Here is a 24,730-nt window from a genome sequence, read left to right on the forward strand (position 1 = left end):
ACTATGCAATTTATTGCCAGCCGGGAATACATCTTCAAGTGACCACAATTGACTTTGATGGTGCTATGCCATTTCTAGCAGAGCGGGTTTCTAGCAATGGGTCGGCCAGATCGATCAAGGTGTATGCAGCTGCATAGATAAATCACCAATCGTTCTATGATGGCGCTATGCAACTTCTCGCAACGGGTTCGTTTGATAAATAAATCAGGAATCATTTCGCCCAGATTCCATTCCAGCCTATTTTCAGTTTTAACTACAAAATTGTCAGCATGATGTGGATATTTGAAAAGCATAAAATGCATGATTACTACAGCTTATTGTGTCTGCCACAAAATACTTAAGTTTTAGAAGAAATGGAGCAAAAGCAACTGAGATAGAGGTGCTAGAATGTTGTCAAGTCAAGGTTATGAAAAAAATCACCTCCCATAGACATAACACATAAATTTGGCTGATTTTGAGTCTTTACCTTTAATCAAAATTTCCAGTATGATGACATCATCAAATTGCAAAACAATGACATGGACTTGAAAGGCAAATGTTCAAAGTCAAACAGTAATAATTCCACTTTTTTGAATTCAGATGACGATATGATGTCATCGAGTTTTCCTCGAAAGATTGATACTTGAAATGTTATTTACAACTCATATGCTTTTGTAATATGCAATAAAAACATAGGGTTGCTGGACGTTTTAAAGAGCTATGGCGGAATAAGCAAAGACATGTTTTTTCACTATATTTGCACATAGACGCGCGCACGGAATTTCAACTTTGATGCCAGTGCATTCCTTTGTTATAGGTCAAAATCGATGGGAAATCAATGGATATTGTTACTCAAAATATCAGGAATCCAAATCAGTTGAAAAAAAGTGCATTTTCATGATGCTTACGCGCTGTGAGCACGAAAACGTGCGGTCTGACGCGTACATGTGGAATTTTTTGAAACGATTAAAATTGTCTGAAACTTCAAGAAAACCGGTCGGGAAGTCGATTTGAGCATTTCTGATTTTTGACTCGCGCGTCATGATGACCTAGGTAATTAGCATAGTAATGGACGATTAGTCGTGACTTGAACTTTATGTCTACCGAAATTGATGAAAAATGACATTTAGTTAGGAAGTTATGATCGATCATGTGACATTGTCTGAAAATCACAAAATGGCGCCTAGATGACGTCAGAGATATGTTATTGTCATGAAAATGTTATTGTCGCTAGATAGTGTCATGTGATATGTTGACTGAAAATTTCATGTTATGCGGTTATGTCATTGTTGAGATATAGACGACACAAAATTGTCCAGAAAGATAGAATAAAAATGAGATATGAAACTCGTCACTGTAAAAGACGAGTTAGGTGATACGCTTGGGGTCATCAGATATCGGTCACCTGTGATCGACAACAAAAACAATGAAATATTGCGACTTTAAGTTATATTGCTGCAATGATATGTCAGTAAAGTCGAATTTTTTGTACCTTTATGATTCAGATCATATTGTTTATAACAATGGCAAACCACATGGAAAGTCCTGTACGTGTGTCTGCGTGTGCAAGTAGGCCAAAGCAGATTAACAGGTTTGCTTTAATAGTACAGTGTATCTGTACCATGTCGTCCTTGACACGAACAACTTGAAATACGACAATAAAGTGTTTCAAAGATCATCTTAACTTTAATATTGGCCTTTTCAAATATGAACTTTGACCCTTATTTGCATAACCAAAACTGCTATATCTAATCTTGTCATTATATAATATGACTAGCAGCACCCGTGGAAATCCACCTGTCTGAGGGCCTCATATTTTTTTGAATTTATTCATATTATTTTCGCCGCGTTTTTAGTAGTCAAAAAGAAAGAACTTTACTATTTTCTCCTTTATTCTTTTGCACCCTCTTCTACCCATGGCCATCCCCTCCTAACACCCGAGCTGAGGAGCCGGTCCATGGAATGGGATTTTAAAATCGCCCCGCTTGCTGTTATCACAGATCAACTTCGCAGCTCCCGTGGAAATTCGAGGATTGTTTTCTTTGCCCAAAGATTCTTCCCGTCGAAGCACGGGGGGGGGGGTGCCATTGTCATTTTGCCCTGCATATCTCCCTCTTCCCCATGCCATTCGCCCTCAGTCTTGACGCCCGTTAAAAAAAAAAAAAATTCATGAGCCCTATCTGGCCCCAACGCAAACACATCTTTTCTCTTCATGAAAAAGCTGAAAAGTGGCGTATGTCCTGAAATAATATTCATTTTACCACGTCATTTTAAAAAAAACCCCACACAACGACAGTATGTTTACATAACCTCGCCCATTTATCTGCTTCAGACTGTACATTATCATTATTAGAATTATTATCATGAATACTATTATTGTATCATCATTTAATAAATATTATTTTGGGAGGGGAGATGATAGTCATTATAGGTTTAATAAGTAGGCATCCGTGGGTATCCATGGGTCTCAGGGCCACATATTTTTTCTTTAATATTTCTTTTCCCACGTTATGGGAAAAAGAAGAATATTTTTGTCTTCATTTGCTCCCTCTTTTTTATTTTTATCACCAAAACTTGGTTTGACAGACTATAGAATCACCCATTTAATTTCCACTTGTAACTTCAAAAATAGGCGGTCAGCAAAGCGAGGTTTTCCCCCACGTCCGCACGTGTCTTATGAATATTCATATTTACAGCAACTATGCAATAAACGGATGGACAGCGGCGCGTGTAACCTTAAATGGAAGGGCACGATCAGCAAGGACAGAAATTTAAGTCGATATTTAGCCGTCCTAAACAGTCTGACTACAATGATACCCGACGTGAGAGCAAACTAAATGACGTACCTGAGCTGCATAGTATCCTGTAGTTGTGCAAAATACAATAGAATATTAACAGCATTCGCTGTTTTCATTTGGGCACGCCAATTGCGAACTGTACGTAAATGCCCTTGTATGACCGAGCCGTGTATTACCATATGAGAGCCCATATCAAATGCACGCAGATAGTGTGTTTCATGTAACCATCGTCAATACGTACACAGGCTTAGGCCTGTAGTCTGATACAAAATTTAAGTGGATATTTAGCCGTCGACATCACTGCTAAACGGTCTGAGTACAATGATACCCGACTTGAGAGTAAACTGAATGACGTAGCTGAGCTGCAGAGGATCCTGCAGTCTTGGAAATAAAATACGGCATTCGTAGCTTCCCGTGTACGGAGAACGCATCATGATATGCAATGCAACGCAGCGACAGGCTCAATGCATACACATATCTCTCTGCGATATATTGCCCGTACCCGGTACCCATAGTGCGTGTATCATGTCTCCGCGAACGATCAGCTGGGCGAGCGAGAATGCCCACTGTGCTACCACAGATTGTAGAGTTCTGTGTGTGCGACCTGAGCCTGCGAGCTGGCGCGAGCTGTATATAACCTGTATACATCGTGTGCGTGTGTGTGCGTCGAAGAACGATGATAGAGCTTTCGCCACTGAAGCGGGAGTCCAGCGCACCAGCGCGCAAACGCAGCATGTTGTTGTTTGTCTTTTGTTTTTCTTTGTTTTTTGTACCGCTCTCGACGTCGACACGGAGGAGGAGCGCGGCCGAAACCTGGCCGACCGAATAGAAGAGACCCTCCCGCTGCCAACGACACCGGTCTGGGGGGCCCGGAGCCGACGGCTTCGGAGGAGATAGCTCTACAAAAAACAGCTCTCTCGATTATGATAATAGATCATTTGGGAGAGCTCTTACAGCAACAAGCCTTCCAGCAGTAAAGCAGTGAAGCATCCAATACAAAACAAAGGAAAATAGAGAGTGTGTGTCTTAACCTGACAATGGCATTTGTACCTGGACGAAATATGGTGCTATATTGTAACTACTTACTGACAAATTTTAAGGGCTCTGCTGCTTGAGTAGCCATGTTTTCAGCTAAATGAATTGTAATTTCGCGATAACCAAAAATTCCCATGAGCAATAGAAACACTTTAACCTCCGATACAAAAAAGGGAAATTACGTGTTTGTGTTCGTGGGGGTGCGTATACTTGATGAAATAGTAGAATAAATGACATCGGAGTGAAGCTAAACTGTCTTAGAAAAAAGAAAAATAAAGAAATCTCTTTCAGCTACAAGCCTGTGAAATTTTCCAACAGTAAAAGCAATGAAGCGTCCAGTACAAAACAAAGGCAAATACAGAGAGTGTGTGTTTGTTTACATGACATTGTGATTTGTACCTGGACGAAAGCGGCATTACCTCAATTAAAATAAAGAAAGAGACATTGCTTCTAACCACGTAACTAAACGGTAAGTCTCCTCGAACCAAGGTTGTGGAACGTAAGCTTCTACGTGAAAGATGAATCATGACGATAACCCGTGACCGACACATCTTCAAAGGGGACAATTAGAAGTGGAAGGAGTGCCAAGCATATTGTCTCAGCAATTCCAAAGCAATGACACCCTAACATTTAGGCATACCATAATTTCGCCTCTGAAATCAATGGTATTAATCATGCACCATTGCTTGCATAGTCCATAAACTTTGCTTTACAAACTTTCGGTGAAACGTGTCAGAACATAATTCTGTAACTCCATTAGCAGTGATTGACTACATTAAGAAAGATATATCAAATTGAACGCTTAGCACGTATAACTCAGGGGGGATTATAGCCTGATACTCTGTTCTTCACTGCCCAGATGCCAACAACACTCGTCACCTACGGCTACGTATAGAGAAACAGCCATTACGAAAATAAAAGTTTTGCCTTTTATTTGGCAGAACAACACACAACCCCTTCAATCACATTATGATTGGCAGGGAGGGACATGAAAAAGTTCATTACTAATACTAAACAGTGATACCTTCCACTCATGTGGCACAATTTACCTTTATAGCAACATAAAGCCTGTCTACAACTCCGTTATTGGGTCAAACACTAACAACCTGAAATATCAAAGAGATGAGCGAGATGCTATACACCTGGCGTAGAGTTAATTAATTAAGTTTTCATTCCCACTCAAGTTGGTGTTATGTAAATACACACATTCCCACCTACAGTATAACAAAAACAAACGTAGCGAAAAGGGAAGAGAAAACGGGAGGTGCGATAGACGCGCGCGCGGATTTTTAGCTTTGACGCAAATGAATTCCTTTGTTATACGTCAAAATCAATCGGAAATCAATGGATAATGTTACTCAAAGTATCAGGAATCCAAATCAGTTGCAAAAAGTGCATTTTCATGTTACTTACGCCCTGTGCGCGTGAAAACGCGCTGAATTTTTTTGAAACGCTTAAAATTGTCTGAAACTTCGAGATTTCCCATTGGGCAGTCATTTTGAGTATTTTAAAATTTTGATGCGCGCGTCATGATGACCTGGGTAATTAGCATACCAGAGGAAGATCAAGCGTGACCTGAACTTTATGTCCACCGAAAAATGATACAGAAATGACATTTAGTTATGAAGTTATGTTCGATCATGTGACATTGTCCGAAAATCACAAAATGGCGCCTAGATGACGTCAAAGATATGTTATTGTCATGAAAATGTTAATGTGGCTAGATATTGTCATGAGATATGTTGACTGAAAATTTCATGTTATTCCGTCATGTCATTGTTGAGATATACACGACACAAAATGTGGCTGAAAGAAAGAAGAATAAAAAAAAAAGAAATAAAGAGAGATTTTGACAATCACAATAGGTGATACGCTGATAGCGTATCACCTAAAAAATAAAGGGAGATTTTAGCAAACACAATAGGTGATACGCTGATAGCGTATCACCTAATAAGAAAAGACACAGCAGTCTCATAATTTTGGCAAATGCATCATCGGAACAAACCTTCATTCATTTGCTTCGCAAAGTAATCCTTTTTTAGTGTGCTTTATAAATAAAGCAAATTAGCTAAACACTAGACCCTTAACTGATGCTTTTGTAGTATCCCTAGTCTAGATTCTAGACTAGGGGTCATCCCACGAGATCGACACCTGAGTGCGTATGCAGCCAAAACCGGGTGCAAGTTTGTTGCTTGAACTATCCCATAATGCATCTTAACCTGTTGAGGACAGTTTGATTTTGCTACAACACGCATTTCCCATAGACACCTGCCCAAGTATACTCGGGACTCATCCTCAACGGGTTAAGCGATGCTTACCGTGAGGCACCCAGGTATTGGCAATACCGAGCATTGATGCAATATTACATGAACTATGCTCCAATTGAGTATATCTTTACCCTGTGTCATTTCAACTTTCCCTCTCCACCAGTCTCTATTTGATGTGACGATCAAGGAGAGGCTGCAAGGGTTTCATGCTGCTCCAGGCACAGCCACCTTTCTTCACTGGCTAGTTGGCATGGCCTATGTCTTCTACTTTGCCTCGTTTATACTACTGCTCAGAGAGGTAACTCTCACATGTCCTATAGAAGACATTACATGTATATGTTTCCATTAAAAGTGAAACTAATCTGCAGATTATTTCACCCATGCCCTTTTCAAAGGTAACAATGTTATACTTGAAGACTTTTTTCAATTTTGATATCAGATATGTAAAGAATCATAGGTACAAGTATGAGATATTTGGGATGAACTCCACAGTTTGATATTTGAGGATTTAGTGTAGGGATTTGTTCAGGGTTCTTGTTTCGGATTAGTTAGGTCAGTTATAGGTCTTTTTGTCTTAGTTTCTTTGTTTCATGCACTTTTTATGTATATCAGTCAATCGACCATATAATTTCTTGTATTACGTATGGGGGGAATGCACCCTACAAGCCCAGCTTTTTAGCATTCCTCCCCATTTCCAACATTTCCATATACTTACTTTTTTTTGTAAACTTATCCTTTATTTTGTATTATGATGAAATCTATGTATTCAATTTCTGTAATATATATTTATATGTTTCTGTTGGAAATAAACAAATGAATGAAAATGAATGAATGAATGAATGAATGATAACAGGCTAATTTCAATAAACTTTACTTCAATATCATGTGGGTCATTTAGAGCAATAAACTAACACATTTTTTTTCTTCTATATCCTCCTTTAATAATAGTAGTACAGATCACAAAATACCTCAAATGACAGCAGTTTGGGAGGAGTTGCATTTTGTGGCAATCTAAAGATTATGTTTGGGTATTGAGGCTTTTTTTTTAATACATACATTACTACAGGTATATATGGTTCGCAAGATTCCTCATTTTCTTGGCCCAGCCTATTAATTATGATTGTTCTGTGGGTTTGATCACTTTGGAATATGCCCACATTTAAGCTTATGCCTGCTTTCATTTGCTCTCTATCTGATAACCAAGGTGCTGCGTCCTGGTGTACTCTGGTTCCTTAGAAACCTCAATGACCCAGACTTCAACCCCGTCCAGGAGATGATCCATCTGCCCATCTACCGCCATGCCCGCCGTTTCATCCTCTCCATAGTCGTGTTTGGTAGTGTTGTACTGCTCATGGTGTGGCTGCCAGTCACCATTATCAAACATCTCCTGCCTACTTTCCTCCCGTACCACATGCACCTCTCTGGGTGAGTGTCCAACTCCATTACCAGCTTGCTGGAGAGCTCAAGAACAGCATACAGATAAAATGCAGATACACACTGATAAACAAACATACCTGAAAGAGGGAAACTCGTAAATGATAAGATGGTGGTAAGGAATTGATTGAAGGGTTTTAAAAAACATTCTCAGGTGTGCTGCAGTGATAATGATATCACACAAGTGATTTTGTAATGCTTGGTTTGTCTCTTCCCCCTGTAGGGACACTGCTGTGACAGAGCTGTCCCTTGAACTTCTTCTTCTTCAAGTGGTCTTGCCAGCACTCCTGGAACAGGGTCACACCCGCATGTGGCTCAAGAACCTTATCAGATACTGGACCATTATGGCAGCTTTCCTGTTGTGAGTGTGTTCTTACCTCTTTAAACTGAATTTCTTGTTTTCTACCAGATACATGTAGACTGCTCCTTTTTTCATACCTCCACCCTGAAGGTTGCCTGGAAGTATTTTGTTTTCTTCGGGATTGTCTACCCGTCTGTTCATCCCACCAAAATCTAGTCATAAATTCTACTAGGTGCAAGTCAAATATATGTTATATAGTGTTATTGTCAGAAATTAATTGACAACTGTTATGTTTGTGCACTTCCTCTATTGTCAGAATCAAAGAGCTTCTTCAAAATGGATATGGCAGATAAAGTGATTGCATGAGAAGTGGAAGGAGGCATCTCAGTCAACTGTGCAACCGTCAAACATTGTACATGTGTACATGTACACTGCCTTGTACATGCATGTTTTGATGCATATGAATATTCATAAAAACAGAGGGAACTTGTAGCTTGTAAAGGCTAAGGCTTGTGTGAAACAAAAATCAGCATGATTTCATGTCCGTTGAGTGTAAAGCTAAATTGTCAACATGTTGTATACTTACAGGGACCTCAGATCATACCTCCTTGGTGATGTTCCACTTGATGAAGAATTTGATGACATAGGTAGTGATGAAGCTGATGAAGACCATGAAGAGGAGGAGAACATACAAGAGGATGAAGAAGGAGAAAATGAGAATCGTGTTGACCTGGAAGAAAATCATGGTGCTCATTTTATTGATATAGGTAGGACTTACCATGAGGCACTTGCTGACAGAGGAGCCTTAAACAGTGCAGTCAACAATGTACCACACAGGACTGAACAGTTTGCTGAAGTGGCTGAAAATTCAACCATAGGACAACTGACAGACTTGCCTCTTGAAACATGTACACTCCCTGAGAAAAGCAACAAATTCTTTCACAAGGAGTTTGAGCAGAGTGAGAAAATGAAGAGACAGTTCAATGATGACAATAATGATGATGCTACACAGCACATGCAGCTCAGGCACTCCCATGAAGATAGCGATGTTGAGATGAGGGAAGTAGAGAGAGATGTTGACTCAGTTGCAATAGAGGGCTTGCTGGATGATGGCAAGGATGGAGACCACACAGACGAACAAAGCAGTGGACCTGAGGATGAAGAGGAGGAGGAGGAAGGGGCAGAGGGAATGGAAGGAGTGGATGAAGTTGTCCATGTGATGGATCAAGAGAACCCAGTGGATTTAGGAGTTGGACTGCATGCTGCCCATCATGCCCTTCTCAATAACAGACAACCTACACATTTTGAGCCATACAACAGACCAAACCTCTTCCATATTAGGGTGAGCATAAAAGTGTCCACTGGCAAAGTTTATCTCAATTACAGCATGAAGTACTGGCTGTGTGCACTCATGAGTTCAAATTCCCATTTTCTGATTTCTAACTTACCAGACTGGTGGCTTTGAAATGATCACTGCGCACTCCCACTATAATGAACACGGTTATAACAAAATTCCAGTTACAGCGAAGTAAAAATTCAGACCGTAAAATCTATTCGCTCTTTTTTCTTTATTGTTTATTTGTTCAGTTATAACAAAATTCTGATATAACGAAAGGGAATTGCCGGTCTCGAGGACTTCGTTATAAGGGAGTCCATTGTATATGTAACTTGTCCCACTTCATAAAAAAGCAAATGAAAATAGTTAATATTTACCTTTGTAAACTAGAAGTGAAATCATCCGATTAATCAATATGAATACAGTAAACCTTGCTTCAGTCGACATCGCATAAGTCGACAACTCGCTTAGGCGTGACAGATTTAATTTCACGAGCGTTCGGCCGCATGGGGAACGCTCGCATTCCTCCTTTTGTTAGGGGACGCCCCTATTCCTCCTGCGTGCAGAATGGGGGGCTTAATCCCTCTATTCATCAGCCTAATGAGGGCGTTCCTTGGACGCAACAGAACGGACTTGCTCACAAGTCGCATTCATGGCGTTCCTTTCCGCTTTAGGAACGCAAGGATTATCCCAACCACGTGCCTTCCGCGCACGGCTTCACCTATGAAAAGAACAATTTGCGCCGGCAAGTGCACAATTTACGGTGGACGCCAGAATTCCACATCGTTCTTGCCAGTTAAAAATAAATCGCGTGGCAAAAAACAGGGTGAGAGAAATCGCGCACTTCAGACAGTTTACAAACGATTGCGACTCCACATGCATTTTTAATCGTCAAGTACAGTCGCCTACGCTACGGAGTAACATTGCACCAGTTCGCAAAATTCTCTCGACTCGCAGTTTCCAAGCGTCATGAACAGGGCTGGTATTCCAAAAGTTTTGCCAAAGTTTTGCGATTATTCACAAGCAATGATTCACAAGCGAGAAGTTGCATTCTGGTTTACTTTTCGATGACATTAGTCAAGGCTCGACACTTACGGTGGCCCGGTGGCTCGGGGCCACCAAAAACGCACGTCGGGCCACCAAAATTTCAGAAATGAAGATTTTGGTGGCCCGATCGGGCCACTAAAAAAGTCGGATGTTTGCCTTTACTTTCGAAAATGAACAGCGGTAACAATCGGCTCCGTAAGATGCTAAAATAAATGTCATATGTTTGCTCTTAATTTTGGAAATGAATAACGGTAATATTCGACTCCGTATGATACTAAAATAAATGTCGGATGTTTGCTTATACTTTTGGAAATGAATAACGGTAATATTCGACTCCGTATGTTACTAAAATAAATGTCGGATGTTTGCTTATACTTTTGGAAATGAATAACGGTAAGAGTCAGCTCCGTACGGTGCTTAGATTAATGTCAGATAATATTGATTTTGCATTCGGAAATGAATTAAGGATAACATTCGGCTCCGGAAGATGCTGAAATAAATGTCGAATGTTTGCTTTGACGTTCGGAAATGAATAATAATAATATTCAACTCCGTATGATGATAAAAAATAAATAAAACCTAATAAATGTCTGATGTTTGCTTTTATGTTCGAAAATAAATAGCAATAACATTCAGCTCCGGAAGATGCTAAAATAAATGTCGAATGTTTCCTCTGACGTTCGGAAATGAATCAGAGTAATATTCAATTCCATACGGTGATTAAATAAATGTCGGATATTTGCTTTACTTTCGAAAGTAAATAGCAATAACATTCAGAAGATGCCAGAATAAATGTCAGATGATTGCTTTTACTTTTGGAAGTGAATAGCAGTAACATTCTGCTCCATACCATGCTAAAATAAATGTCGGATATTTGTTATTCCACACTGCTCGATTAAAAAAAAAAAAAAAAAAAAACTGTTACGATTCGCTATTTTAATATGCTGAAGGTTCGCTTTTCTTATAAGTTTCGAAATTTCGGACGTTATATAGCTGATTCGAAAACGAAGTTTCTTACCACGAATATGATAATTCCTTTACAGATAAACGACCCACCTTTTTTCCATTTTCGGATGAATGAACCATCTGAATATTTTTTTTTTTCCGGAATGATGAATATCGTGCAAAGAAGTAAACGATGTCACGTTCAGAAATAAACCCATATTCCCGTCACAGGAAAAGATTCGGCGTTTTTAATTTTCTTTTAGCCAAAAATGATATAAGTTTCGTACCATGCACGTAATTCATTCTCACATTTACGAACCTTCGGAATACATCGTAATGCCACAAATGGTATTAACGAGCCCTAATACAATTTTGGATTAACAAATTTATTAGTTAAGGCATATCAAATTTGCGTGTTTTGCGGGTTCTGCAAAAAGAACCATCGGATTTACGAACCTTATTCTTCTTTCGGAATAATGAACATAAGGCAAAGGAAATAACGATGCCATAATAAGAATTCAACGTATTTTCTTGCCTCAAAGATTTTCAATACTTATTTTCCGAACTACTAACCCCCAATGTCAGACTAAAAATCCGAAAATTGAATAAGCTTTGCTTTCTGATGTTTTGTTAATCCCAGAAATTAAAAGGAACAAGTTGTGTTATTCGTTTTCAGAGTAACGTAATTAATTTCATATCCCGATAAATGCACCTTTAGAATCACAAAATTCGTGCGGTTTCGGATTAATGAATCGTATTTATTTGTCACATCAACAAATATCAATCACGGCAATCACGGCCTGTCACATTTGCCTATCTCGTCTCACAGCGTTGTTTCACGTCCGTCCCGTTTTGTCCTTGATGGCCTGAAATGTGACTGCCGTGGTTGCCGGGAACATGGTGTAAACGCGGCTTTTAGCTTTACACAACCCAATTCCACATCTCCAAGAGCCTGAAATGCTCAAAAGCGAGATTCTCTTTGCAGGTCGACTTGAGAATGGACAGGTTGGTATTCCTCCTGTGCGGAAGCAGTCAAGCTGTAGGCCTACATGTATCCCCTTTCCATGGTCAACTAGTCATGTGCCATCAAACAATGAAAGTATCGATCGGGCACCAGCTACACATAGTCATGAATAGACATTGCGCTAATGGGCTCACAAACTCTTTTGTTGTATACATGAATATTGTCACTGGAGGCAGGTATCTACTGAGCTGAGCCTCTATCGCTGTGTACATCTTCATTCACAAAACCCAAATCTCTTGAGAGATTTTGAAAGAGCGGGATCCGAAACCTGGACCCGTTTCTAGACACTGTACGTTTTGAATTTGATTTGAAAAAACAAACGCATATTCCCCAAAGTGCATGCAACTTTGCGATTTAAATGCAAGTGCGTTGCTGTGAAGATATGCGTGTGATTTCGTATGATTCTGTCCAGATAATTTTCAGTGCCGACTGAGTTGAAACAGGATGTGTGATTTTCCTTCCCTAAGTCGCCATGTGATTTTGTTTTGTTTAAATTTCTATTGCCATACTCTGAAAATGAATTGTTCTCGCGCTCCGATTCGCAACATTACCGCTCTGTACGGCGCGGGCCAGTCTGAAATAAAAAGAAGAAGAAAAATTTGTTAATCCGGAAACGACATCTTTCGGATTACTAACCTTCGTAAAGATGAATATCTTTCCATCGTCGGACTTATTTAACTTTGGACTGAGATTTAAACCTTCGGAATAGCGAACTGCAGTAACAATAATTTGCTACTATTTTTTCACTGACATTTCGTGAAGCACGATGCGTTTCGGTAGTTTGAAACGTGTAAATGTTGCGATGTCTTTCCCCTGCTAGTGCAGACTAAGTTCGGTCACGGCGAAAGTTCCGTTACGAAATAAAAAAATATGATTCTTAAAGTCTTTTCAACAACAGCACGCTTCGGTATAGATTTTTATGCGTTTAAACGCAGTTTCTAGTTTCGTACAAAAACCGCAAGTCTTTTCTGCAACGCTCTTGCGTTTTAAATACAGCGTTGCTTGTGATTTGATGGACTTGCATTTGACTTTTAGAATTGCGTTTAAACGCAATTGAGTTTAAGTTTCTTACAATTTTCTAGTGTCGGATGATTATCAAACGCAAGTCTTTTCAGCATTCCGTGTGATTTGCTGGACTTGCATTTGATTTTTGGGGTTGCGTTTAATTTTTAATTTTGCGTACGAAGTAAAAAATAATACAGGTCTTTTCAACAATAACTCACTTCCGTAGATGTTTAGAGATGCGTTTAAACGCAGTTTCTTATAATTTCGTACAAAAACTGCATGTCTTCTCGGCAATGCTCTTGCGTTTAAATACAGCGTCGCGTGTGATTTGATGGACTTGCATTTGATTTATAGAATCGCGTTGAAACGCAACTGAGTTTTAAAGAAGTTCCCTACAATTTTCAAGTTTCGTACGATTATCAAACGCAAGTCTATTCAGCGTTCCGCGTGATCACAAGGACTTGCAATTGCATTTGATTTTCAGAGCTGCGTTTAATTTTTAATTTTGCGTACGAAAAAAACAAACAAAATAATGCAAGACTTTTCAACAATAACGCACCTCCGTAGATGTTAAGAGATGCTTTTAACCACAGTTTCTAGTTTCTTACGAAAACCACAAGTCTTCCCTGCAACGCTCTTGCGTTTGAATACAGCGTTGCGCGTGATTTGATGGACTTCATTTGACTTTAAGAGTTGCGTTTCAACGCAATTGAGTTTCAGGTTTGTACAACTATTTTCTAGTTTCATATGATTATCAAACGCAAGCCTTTTCAGCAACGCACTTGCTTTTATGTGCAAAGTTGCTCGTGATTTGATACACCTGCATTTAATTTTCAGTTCCATTTAATTACATGTAGTCGCATTTGATTGCTTTTCTAAAAACGGGCCCAGGTTTCTATTAACGCTTCGGAATAATTAACGTTAGAATATTCGGTTAAACAGAAACACCTACACGTGTATCATGTTCTGATAATGATTTTCTACTAGGACCTTTATGTGTACACAGTTTGTGCGTTTTGAGAATAACGAGCAGGAGAAAAGGGGGAAAGTGAACTGCTTTGGGTAGGCAACTACATGTAATTCTCCAAAGAATGTAAATGAATGTATGCCCTTTCATTTCTGGCGTACAAGACAATGGACGCGTGGCGCGAACGCTACCACGCCGTACACTAGCGAATTACCGACTCGCGGGAAAACAATTCTTTTTCAGAGAATGGCGATTTTGAGCGAAAAAAAAAAATATGTCGACTTAGACGAGGGAATAAACACGTATTTCAGCTCAGTTGGCACTAAAAAATCAGGTCGACTTCTAAATGTCGACTAAGACGAAGAAATTTTCAAGGAATAACAAAGGCAAAAATCGGGACTTTTTTTATCGTGTCGACTTTACTGTACTATAGCTCCATAGTTTCAGCAGAGCCAGATGTGTATGCACCTCCCTGGTTTCAGGCAGGCAGCTCTCATCAGCTAGCTCTCGCCAACTCCAGCACGTGTCTCCATCAGCATGCTCGTATTATACAGCACAGGGTTACTATACATAGCCCCTGTTCCCAGGCCCCATGCAATTGACACGATGTTTACGACCCATTCAGCGCGTACGCAAATTCCTTTACCCTGCGGTTTTGCCTGGCGGCAAACCTGCTTTGAAGTTCCGGGAAATTTCCACCAGCCTGTTGCCTGGCTGGCACGGCCATGGGTGTCAAGTTTCCGTCAATCTACCTAGCTATTGTGAATGTTTTTCTTAATACACTTGTCACTTCATTACACACATTTTGCTTCACCTGAGAAGCTGCTTACAAGAGTGGTCTCACGCTCATGTAAGGGGAATAAATACTCTTTCGGATATACTTATTGATTACGCCTCTCGTCGACGCAAATTAAGGTAATCACAGCGTTACTAACGCGTAATAGTGCGATGCCTTTGGTGGTTTCATTTGTTTGCTAATTTGTCCGTTTTTTAAACTTCCATGAAATCAACTGTGTATAAGTGTTCAGCACAAGACAAAGGGAAGACTTAATCCGGGCGTTCCCGAACGCTGGCTACATGGAGCGATGGCTTCGTGGTCGATTGGGTGCAGTGAAGTTGACGCTATTGTGTTCGAAACAAAGGCACTAAACAAAAGACTTTTAAGCTGGCGTTCCCGAACGCGGACGGCATGGGCGCATGCCAAGCTCGAGCCAAGCTGGCTACTTAACAGATAAGAAGGCATGCCGGACGCGGGCGAACGCTCGTGATATTAAATCTGTTACGCCTTAAGTCGACACGATAAAAAAGTCCCGATTTTTGCCGTTGTTATTCCTTGAAAATTTCTTTGTCTTAGTCGACATTTATAAGTCGACAACTCGCGTAAGTCGACCTGATTTTTTAGTGCCAACTGAGCTGAAATACGTGTTAATTCCCTCGTCTAAGTCGACATAATTTTTTCACTCAAAATCTTATCGCCATTCTCTGAAAAAGAATTGTTTTCCCGCTCCGATTCGCAGCATTTCTACTCAGTAATTTGCTAGTGTGCGGTGCGGTAGCGTTCGCACCATGCGTCCATTGTCTTGTACGCCAGAATAGAAAGAGCATACACTCATTTACATTGGAGAATTAAAATGTAGTACCCAAAGCAGTTCACATTCCCCTTTTCTCCTCGTTATTCTCAAAACGCAAAAATTTTGTACACCTATAGGTCCTAGTAGAGAATCATTATCAGAACATGAAATAGGTGTTTCCTTTTATCCGAATATTCTAACGTTAATTATTCCGAAGCGGTATTAGAAACCTGCACCCGTTTTTAGAAAATTAATTAAAATTAATTAAAATGCAACTACATGTAATTAAATGCAACTAAAAATCAAATACAGGTGTATCAAATCACGAGCAACTTTACACATAAACGCAAGTGCGTTGCTGAAAAGGCTTGCGTTTGATAATCATATGAAACTTGAAAATAGTTGTACGAACCTGAAACTCAATTGCGTTTAAACGCAACTCTAAAAATCAAATGAAGTCCATCAAATCACGTGCAACGCTGTATTCAAACACAAAAGCGTTGCAGAGAAGACTTGCGGTTTTCGTAAGAAACTAGAAACTGCGTTTAAAAGCATCTCTTAACATCTACGGAGGTGCGTTATTGTTGAAAAGTCTTGCATTATTTTTTATTTTGTACGCAAAATTAAACATGAAACGCAACTCTGAAAATCAAATGCAATTGCAAGTCCATCATATCACAAGGAACGCTGAAAAGACTTGCATTTGATAATCATACGAAACTAGAAAATTGTAGAAAACTCAGTTGCGTTTAAACGCGATTCTAAAAATCAAATGAAAGTCCATCAAATCACACGCAACGCTGTATTTAAACGCAAGAGCGTTGCAGAAAAGACTTGCAGTTTTTGTACGAATACAAAACTGCGTTTAAACGCATCTCTAAACATCTACGGAAGTGCGTTATTGTTGAAGAGACTGGCATTATTTTCTATTTCGTACGCAAAATTAAAAATCAAACGCAACCCCGAAAAGCAAATGCAAGTCAATCAAATCACACGGAACGCTGAAAAGACTTGCGTTTGATAATCGGCCGAAACTAGAAAATTGTAAGAAACTTAAACTCAATTGCAAACGCAATTCTAAAAATTGCTGTATTTAAAACGCAAGAGCGTTGCAGAAAAGACTTGCGTTTTTTGTATGAAACCAGAAACTGCGTTTAAACGCATAAAAATCTATACGGATTGTGTTATTGTTGAAAAGACTTGCGCATTATTTTTTATTTCATAACGGAACTTTCGCCGTGACCGAACTTAGTCTGCACTAGCAGGGGAAAGACATCGCAACATTTACACGTTTCAAACTACCGAAGCGCATACTTCATGAAATGTCAATGAAAAAATAGAAGCAAATTATTGTTATAGTTCGCTGTGCCGAGGGTTTAAATCTCAGTCCAAAGTTAAATTATTCTGACGATCGAAAGAGATTGGTTTTCTCGAAGGTTAGTAATCCGAAAGATGTCGTTTTCGGATTAACAAACTTTTCTTCTTCTTTTTATCCCAGACTGGCCCATGCCGTACAGAGCGGTAATGTTGCGTATCGGAGCGCGAGAACAATTCATTTTCAGAGTATGGCAATAGAAATTTAAGCAAAACAAATATGGCGACTTAGGGAAGGAAAATCACACATCATATTTCAACTCAGTCGGCACTGAAAAGTTATCTCGACAGAATCATACGAATTCACACGCATATCTTCGCAGCAACGCACTTGAATTTAAATCGCTAAGTCGCAAATATTTCAACTCGGTCGGCACTGAAAAGTTATCTCGACAGAATCATACGAATTCACACGCATATCTTCGCAGCAACGCACTTGAATTTAAATTGCAAAGTTGCATGCAATTGGGGAATATGCGTTTGATTTTTCAAATCAAATTTAAAAAGTACAGTGCCTGTATAAAAACGGGCCCAGGTTTCCGATCCCGCTCTCTCAAAATCTCTCTAGAGATTTGGGAATTGTGAGTTGTCATTACTTATCCACGTGAGATTTATGCATGAACTAAAACATAATTGTTGCTAATGTCAGTAGGTATGTTTTGGCGGCAAAATGAATAAGATTTGGGTAGCGATCCGCATCGTGATCTTATCCTGTATAGGGGAAATTAGTTTTCATTTATAAGTCGACAAAATGTCGACTTACGCGTAAGTCGACTTTCGCGTAAGTCGATGTGTTTTTCTCAGTCCTGATTGCAATGTATGTCGACTTACGGAGGTTGACTGTATTTAGTTTATTTCAGTGCATCTGCAAATGTAAACATTGTGTAGAAAGAGTGGGGAATGTTCTGCTTTTTCTGTGGACTCTTACCATCCATACAGAAGAGGAAGCATGAAAATTGTAAGAAATGATTTCATGTTCAACTGTTTTACCTCCAATTTCACAAGTTGTGAACCTTATAAATCAGTTTTTGTCGAGCCCACCGGAGGTGAGGGGAGACTAAGGGATCCGTCGTCCGTCCATCGTCCGTCCGTCCGTTGTCTGTCCATAACACTACAAAAACTCTTTACTCTGGGCTTCAATTGCAATCAAACTTCGAGGGAAGAGGGGTCATACAAAGTTTAAAATTTGTTATATGTGAAGGTCAACTCAAGGTCAAAGCTCACAGGCAGGGGTCAATGAACTTTAGTGCCCAATGTTAAGTTTTTATGGTGCGTTTCTATTATGGGTCATAACTTTTGATCCATAACTCCATTTGTGACCAAACTTGGATGGTAGATGTCCCTTGGGGAGTGGATGGTCACCACAAGGTCAATGGTCACAAGCATGGGTCAACGAACTTTTAGAGCCCAATGTTAAGTTTTTATGGCACGTTTCTATAATGGGTCATAACTTTTGATCCATAGGTCCGTTTGTGACTAAACTTGGATGGTAGATGTCCCTTGGGGAGTGGATGATCACCACAAGGTCAAAGGTCACAAGCATGGGTCAACGAACTTTTCGAGCCCAATGTTAAGTTTTTATGGCGCGTTTCTATAATGGGTCATAACTTTTGATCCATAACTCCATTTGTGACTAAACTTGGATGGTAGATGTCCCTTGGGGAGTGGATGATCACCACAAGGTCGAAGGTCACAAGCATGGGTCAACAAACTTTTAGAGCTCAATGTTAAGTTTTTATGGCGTGTTTCTATAATGGGTCATAACTTTTGATCCATAACTCCATTTGTGACTAGACTTGGATGGTAGATATCCCTTGGGGAGTGGATGATCACCACAAGGTCGAAGGTCACAAGCATGGGTCAACAAACTTTTAGAGCTCAATGTTAAGTTTTTATGGCGTGTTTCTATAATGGGTCATAACTTTTGATCCATAACTCCATTTGTGACTAAACTTGGATGGTAGATGTCCCTTGGCATATGGGGAGTGGATGGTCACCACAAGGTCAATGGTCACAAGCATGGGTCAACAAACTTTTAGAGCCCAATGTTAAGTTTTTATGGCGTGTTTCTATAATGGGTCATAACTTTTGATCCATAACTCCATTTGTGACTAGACTTGGATGGTAGATATCCCTTGGGGAGTGGATGATCACCACAAGGTCGAAGGTCACAAGCATGGGTCAACAAACTTTTAGAGCTCAATGTTAAGTTTTTATGCCGTGTTTCTATAATGGGTCATAACTTTTGATCCATAACTCCATTTGTGACTAAACTTGGATGGTAGATGTCCCTTGGCATATGGGGAGTGGATGGTCACCACAAGGTCAATGGTCACAAGCATGGGTCAACAAACTTTTAGAGCCCAATGTTAAGTTTTTATGGCGTGTTTCTATAATGGGTCATAACTTTTGATCCATAACTCCATTTGTGACTAGACTTGGATGGTAGATATCCCTTGGGGAGTGGATGGTCACCACAAGGTCAATGGTCACAAGCATGGGTCAACAAACTTTTAGAGCCCAATGTTAAGTTTTTATGGCGTGTTTCTATAATGGGTCATAACTTTTGATCCATAACTCCATTTGTGACTAGACTTGGATGGTAGATATCCCTTGGGGAGTGGATGGTCACCACAAGGTCAATGGTCACAAGCATGGGTCAACAAACTTTTAGAGCCCAATGTTAAGTTTTTATGGCGTGTTTCTATAATGGGTCATAACTTTTGATCCATAACTCCGTTTGTGACTAGACTTGGATGGTAGATATCCCTTGGGGAGTGGATGGTCACCACAAGGTCAAAGGTCACAGGCAGGGGTCAAAGAACTTTAAGGGCCCAATGTTAAGTTTTTATGGCACGTTTCTTTTTTGCCATAAATTTTTACCCTTTTATATCTCTTTCTATCTGTTATATCTCTTTTTTTTATCTGTTATATCCCATTCGCGTACAATTTCTTGTACGCGAATGGGCGAGACACATTATGGCACTTGCCTTGTTTGAACTTGTTAAGGTTTTCATCTTTTAACTGTATCATCTCAAGGGATTTATCATGGAAATTCAGTTTATCTACTAGTCTGACATCTCTGTCGAACCACTGTAGATACCCAGTTTTTTTAATTTTTTTAATGAAAAAAAGAAGGAAAAGCACTTCATAGCTTTTTTTATGTTTTTTATTGCTTACTGATAATCCCCTCAAACTCAGTATGTGTCATGAAAATACTCGCTACATGCCAGCTGTGCATGTGCCTATGTGTGAAACGCTTGCTGGTGCTAGCAGTTAGCAAATTCAACGTAATGGGCCAAGTGTCCTGGCTTGGTTATGGTGAACATTATACATTCAAGAAAGAAATCATAAGTCATGATTCCTCTTTCTTTTTGCGACTGTCCCTCCATGTCTCATGTTCTGTAGAGCTCTTGGTGTTTCACCTTTTCCAAGCCCCTATTACTATTTTGGGGTGAGATTGTTCCTTTTTGTAATCTTATAGGCTCTAGTGATAGTCCTGGGATTGGTTTTAGAGTCCCTAAATCACAACTTTTAAGCAAAAATTCATGTCATACATTGGTGATTCTAGTGTGTCCTTACTATGGCTAGTACTGAGTCCCGTATTTGCATTTCTGCGTTTGCATTTTCAGGTGGCTGTTGTAACAGCCTTTGATTAGTTGCTAGTTTCAATTTTGAAAAGTTTTTCTTTCACTTTCTGCTAACCCTTGGGCCCTGCATTTGGCTTCCTCTCTATGGAAAACCCCAAATTGTCTCCCAAACCCTCCTACCTCTTTTCCAGCTGGGTCTGGTAGGCTATCAGTAACAAACTTCCAGTGTTGTTATGCATACATGGGTGGCAGTTGCAACTGCCATGGAGTAGCAATTACTTTCAATGAGTCCTGAACATTACTCAAACGTTTGTTTGAACTTTTAGTAGGCTTTTGTATATATCCTTTGGCTTTCTTACCAAGGAAAGGAAACAAAAACAACCCCATCCTTGTAGGCAGTCAAATAAGCAGCCTCTGATGGTTATAACGCAATTACAGGTAGCAGTTGTATCTGCCTTTGAGTTGTTGCATCTTTCCAGGTCGTATGGGTAGGCCTTTGGATTTATCCTTTGGTTCTCAAACTATCAAAAAGAATATTGTTTAAAACCCAAGTCCTTGGACCAACCTAGATCTACTTGAATCCAAGCTGGGCCTGGTAGACTTTCAATGTGTCTACAATTACTTTGTGTCCCCTGCATCCATCTCCCCCAACTTGGAAGGAGTTTCTCTTTCCTTCTGTGAATCAAGGGCTGATAAGGGGGTTCTCTCCTCCCTACCACGGCCAGCCTGGGTCTGGCAGCTAGGAGGTGGAATTAGTTTCCTGGTTCTGAATTTGAGGATTCACGGCTGGACTGTTTAAGCTTTTTGTTAACATGAGGCTTCTTGAGCTCTTTCTCCATCAGCAGCACTAAATTGGGGCCCCTCCCGCTTCCATTTCTTCAGCCCACTCCGCCCCTTCCGTAGCCATGCTCCCCCACATTGTACGCGGTTCTAGCACTGTGGTCGTGAGCACTGAGCCCCACCCTCCCAGCTTCTGCTCCCTCGCTCGCCTTCGTGAAAGACAGATTGGAGCCCAGTGGTCCTCCCTCCTCCCCCACCAGGGGGACTGAGGTTGAGGTCTAGGTACCCACACATGCCCTATCATCCAGGGAGTTTTCCTTCTTCTAACCAGTGTGCACAAGCCTTCACAATGCATCCAGCCGAGTGCTGGCCTGCATGCGTTGTGATAGCCCCTTTGCTCATCCTTGACACCTACTCCAGCAGCCCACAGTAGGGGACACTTAAGTGCAGCATGCTGCCCTTCCCTTGCCCCAGCCCCTTCGGTACTTTGCACCTTTTGGACTTCTGAGGCCTCCACCCCTCCTCAGCTTCAATTGCTCCCACCCCGAGTCAGCTCCCCCACTGAGACATTTCATGCCCAGTCTCAGGTGGAGCTTGGCACATCTGCCTCTGTTTATGCCCCTGTCACACTTTGCTGGATAAGGCAAAGGCATGAGAAAGGGATGTTGATTTTTGGCATCCATTGGTACCCGTTAAAATGCATTTCATGTCTTTTTTATTCTGTGCGTTTTGTCCGGTGGGCATGCAGTTTATATTCTTTTCTTGTACATTTGCGCATATTCTACTGTCCTATACACAATCTCCCCAGGTGCGTTGTTTGTTCATTTTGTTCGGTCCCTAGACCATGCATGTACGCTCCTCTTAAGATGTAAACTTTACACTTTGTCCACCAGATCCGATTGACAATTTGAATAACGGATAAGCAAAATGTCGCCTGTTTCTTGTATGGTGGGCCTATCCAGCAAAGTGTGACAGGGGCTTAAAGAGAACATAATGACTAATCTTAATGCTGTAGGACAGGAGGCAGAGACGTCACTTCGACGTTTCTTGGGTAGCACCTACCCAGCTGCCTATGCACCATTGCGGGAAGTGTCCACTGCTGGATCTCCATGCTCCCCCACCCTTTCTTCCAGAGACACCTTCGCAGAGTTGCCAATTATTTTCTGGTAGCAATATTTTTCCTCAACTGGTATTTCTTCTGTTGTTGCTTGCATGAAAAGTATTAAGACAGCCTTTTCACCAAATTCACTGTGCAGCTCTAGGGGTACTGCAATGTTATTGGATAGACTGGCGTCTCAGGCTCAGGCATTTGTCTCCCGGCTGAATTCCGTGCCAGGCTGGACCACCTACTGTAGCTGGGGAGCTCTCCATGCGGAACCAAGTTCTTTCACATGCAAGGGGAGCGATTACTTCATAGTACCAGAGTAGCGCTGTTCATACATATGGCCCTGGAGAAATCACGTCCTGCCCCCTTCCCACTTGTACTTCATGTATAAGCCAATATAGAGGTAGCTCTTTTTGCACTTTGATACAAATGACCTTCCTCCTTCACAGTTAGTTGGGCCCATTTTTGTCCTTTTAGCATCTTACAGCAAACGTTTGTCCAATGAGTCAATTTATCAAATGCAGGTTGTATCAATGAAAAAACTTGCAGTGACCAGGTGTGACCAGAATTGGCAGTTTTTCTTGTCTTGGGGAAGGATCCTTTTGGTGATTGGATTGAATGCATTATCAAACCACCTTGCTTTATTTCACCAAATTCCATGCTTGCTGTTGGGTAGTTGTAGTAAGCACTTTTTGTCACCGCCGAACGAGTTCAAGCAGGGGACTATGAAACGGGCTCCGTATGTGTGTGTGTCCGTCTGTCTGTCTGTCTGTGCGTCCGTGTGTGATCAAAGTCTTCAATTTGCTACTTCTCTGTCATTCATGAGCCAATTTTTATTCTGTTTGCTTTATATGATAGCACTACATGGGAGCTTTGAAACTTCTACACAGAATTTCAGTTGTGAACTTTGACCTTGACCTTTGACCTATATTGTACATTTTGCTACAAAATGCTACTCCTTTGCCATTTCTAACTAGGTGAGGGCTTCAAAACTTCTACACAGAATTTTGACCTTTGACTTCTTTGACCTTTGACCTTGATTTTTTACCTGTATTGTACATTTTGCTACAAAATGCTACATGTACTTCCAGCGGGGACGCTTTTTAATCTTTTTTTTTTTTTCTACTTTTCCTTGTTTGATCATTGGAATGATCTTTTCATCACAGTTTTTCTCAGTGAATTTAGCCATTTCTGTTCTTGCACAAAGTGGAACTACAAACTGGCTAGTATGGGCCCACAGTGAGCTAGTGAAATGTTTCTAAGTCATTGTGGCATGTTCTCAGGTTAGTGGTGTATGCGTCGGCCCATTTCTTTCTTGCTATGTGCAGGCTAGCTTAATATCTCACAAGAGGGCCATGTGCTGCCTAGACACCTATAGCCAACCTTCTAGGATGACTCTCTCCACCTATTGTCTAGAGCAGCATACCGTCGGCTTAACCGCACTAACCATACTGCTTCATGGGCCATTGTTTGTTTCCAGAGCAGTTCCTTGTAGCAGTGGGTAGGGAAATACTGTAAAACTCTGTGTATGCAGCACACTTTTTTTACGTCGGGAAATATGAAAAAGTGGAGGTGCGCCTTATATACAGGTACAGCAGAATCGCAGCCAAAGTTCTGACATACATTCAAACGTACATCCAATTTTGTAAGGTGAAAATGGGGCTACATGTATATGGGCATGTGAATTTATTTTCTTCGGATTCATAAACACAATTTGTAAAATGAATTCGTTTCCCTTACCCTGTACCATAATCAATCAGTCTGCCACAACAACAATCCATACATGCCAGCTCTGCATTTTACCGATGTGTGAAAAGCATGCACTGTGTTTCTGGCTTGGTTATAGTGAAAGAAGGTTGCATTCAATAAAGGAATCATTATATTATGTCTTTTATGAGCAGAAAACAAATGACTGTTGATCATGAAATGAAATTGAATAGTAATCAGTCCAACTTCACGGTTCAGACATAAAGTTCTTTCAAATTTTGAGAGGTAACACACAGTTTTGCTTAGTGTGTGACCACAAGAAGCTCAGCTAGATTGTCATGATTGTGCTGTCAGGAAGCTGTCACCAGTTCTCACCAACCCCAACATGTGGCTCCAGCATGCATGCAGTGTCTATTGCCTCTGTTCAAATTCACAGGCCCAATCCATGCTATTTACATGCGCGTG

General features: G+C 40.5%; 1 protein-coding gene across 1 annotated transcript in view; it reads left to right on the plus strand.

Annotated features, from left to right (window-relative positions):
• Positions 1 to 24,730, plus strand: part of LOC140233518 (E3 ubiquitin-protein ligase MARCHF6-like) — a 193,174-nt gene that overhangs the window by 106,775 nt on the left and 61,669 nt on the right. The window contains exons 11-14 of the mRNA XM_072313637.1: positions 6,243 to 6,377; positions 7,284 to 7,504; positions 7,737 to 7,874; positions 8,403 to 9,156. Coding sequence (XP_072169738.1) covers positions 6,243 to 6,377; positions 7,284 to 7,504; positions 7,737 to 7,874; positions 8,403 to 9,156 — 1,248 coding nt within the window. The remainder of the gene's footprint in view (positions 1 to 6,242; positions 6,378 to 7,283; positions 7,505 to 7,736; positions 7,875 to 8,402; positions 9,157 to 24,730) is intronic.

This window comes from Diadema setosum, chromosome 9 (genome assembly GCF_964275005.1).
Source record: "Diadema setosum chromosome 9, eeDiaSeto1, whole genome shotgun sequence".
Taxonomy (NCBI): Eukaryota; Metazoa; Echinodermata; class Echinoidea; order Diadematoida; family Diadematidae; genus Diadema; species Diadema setosum.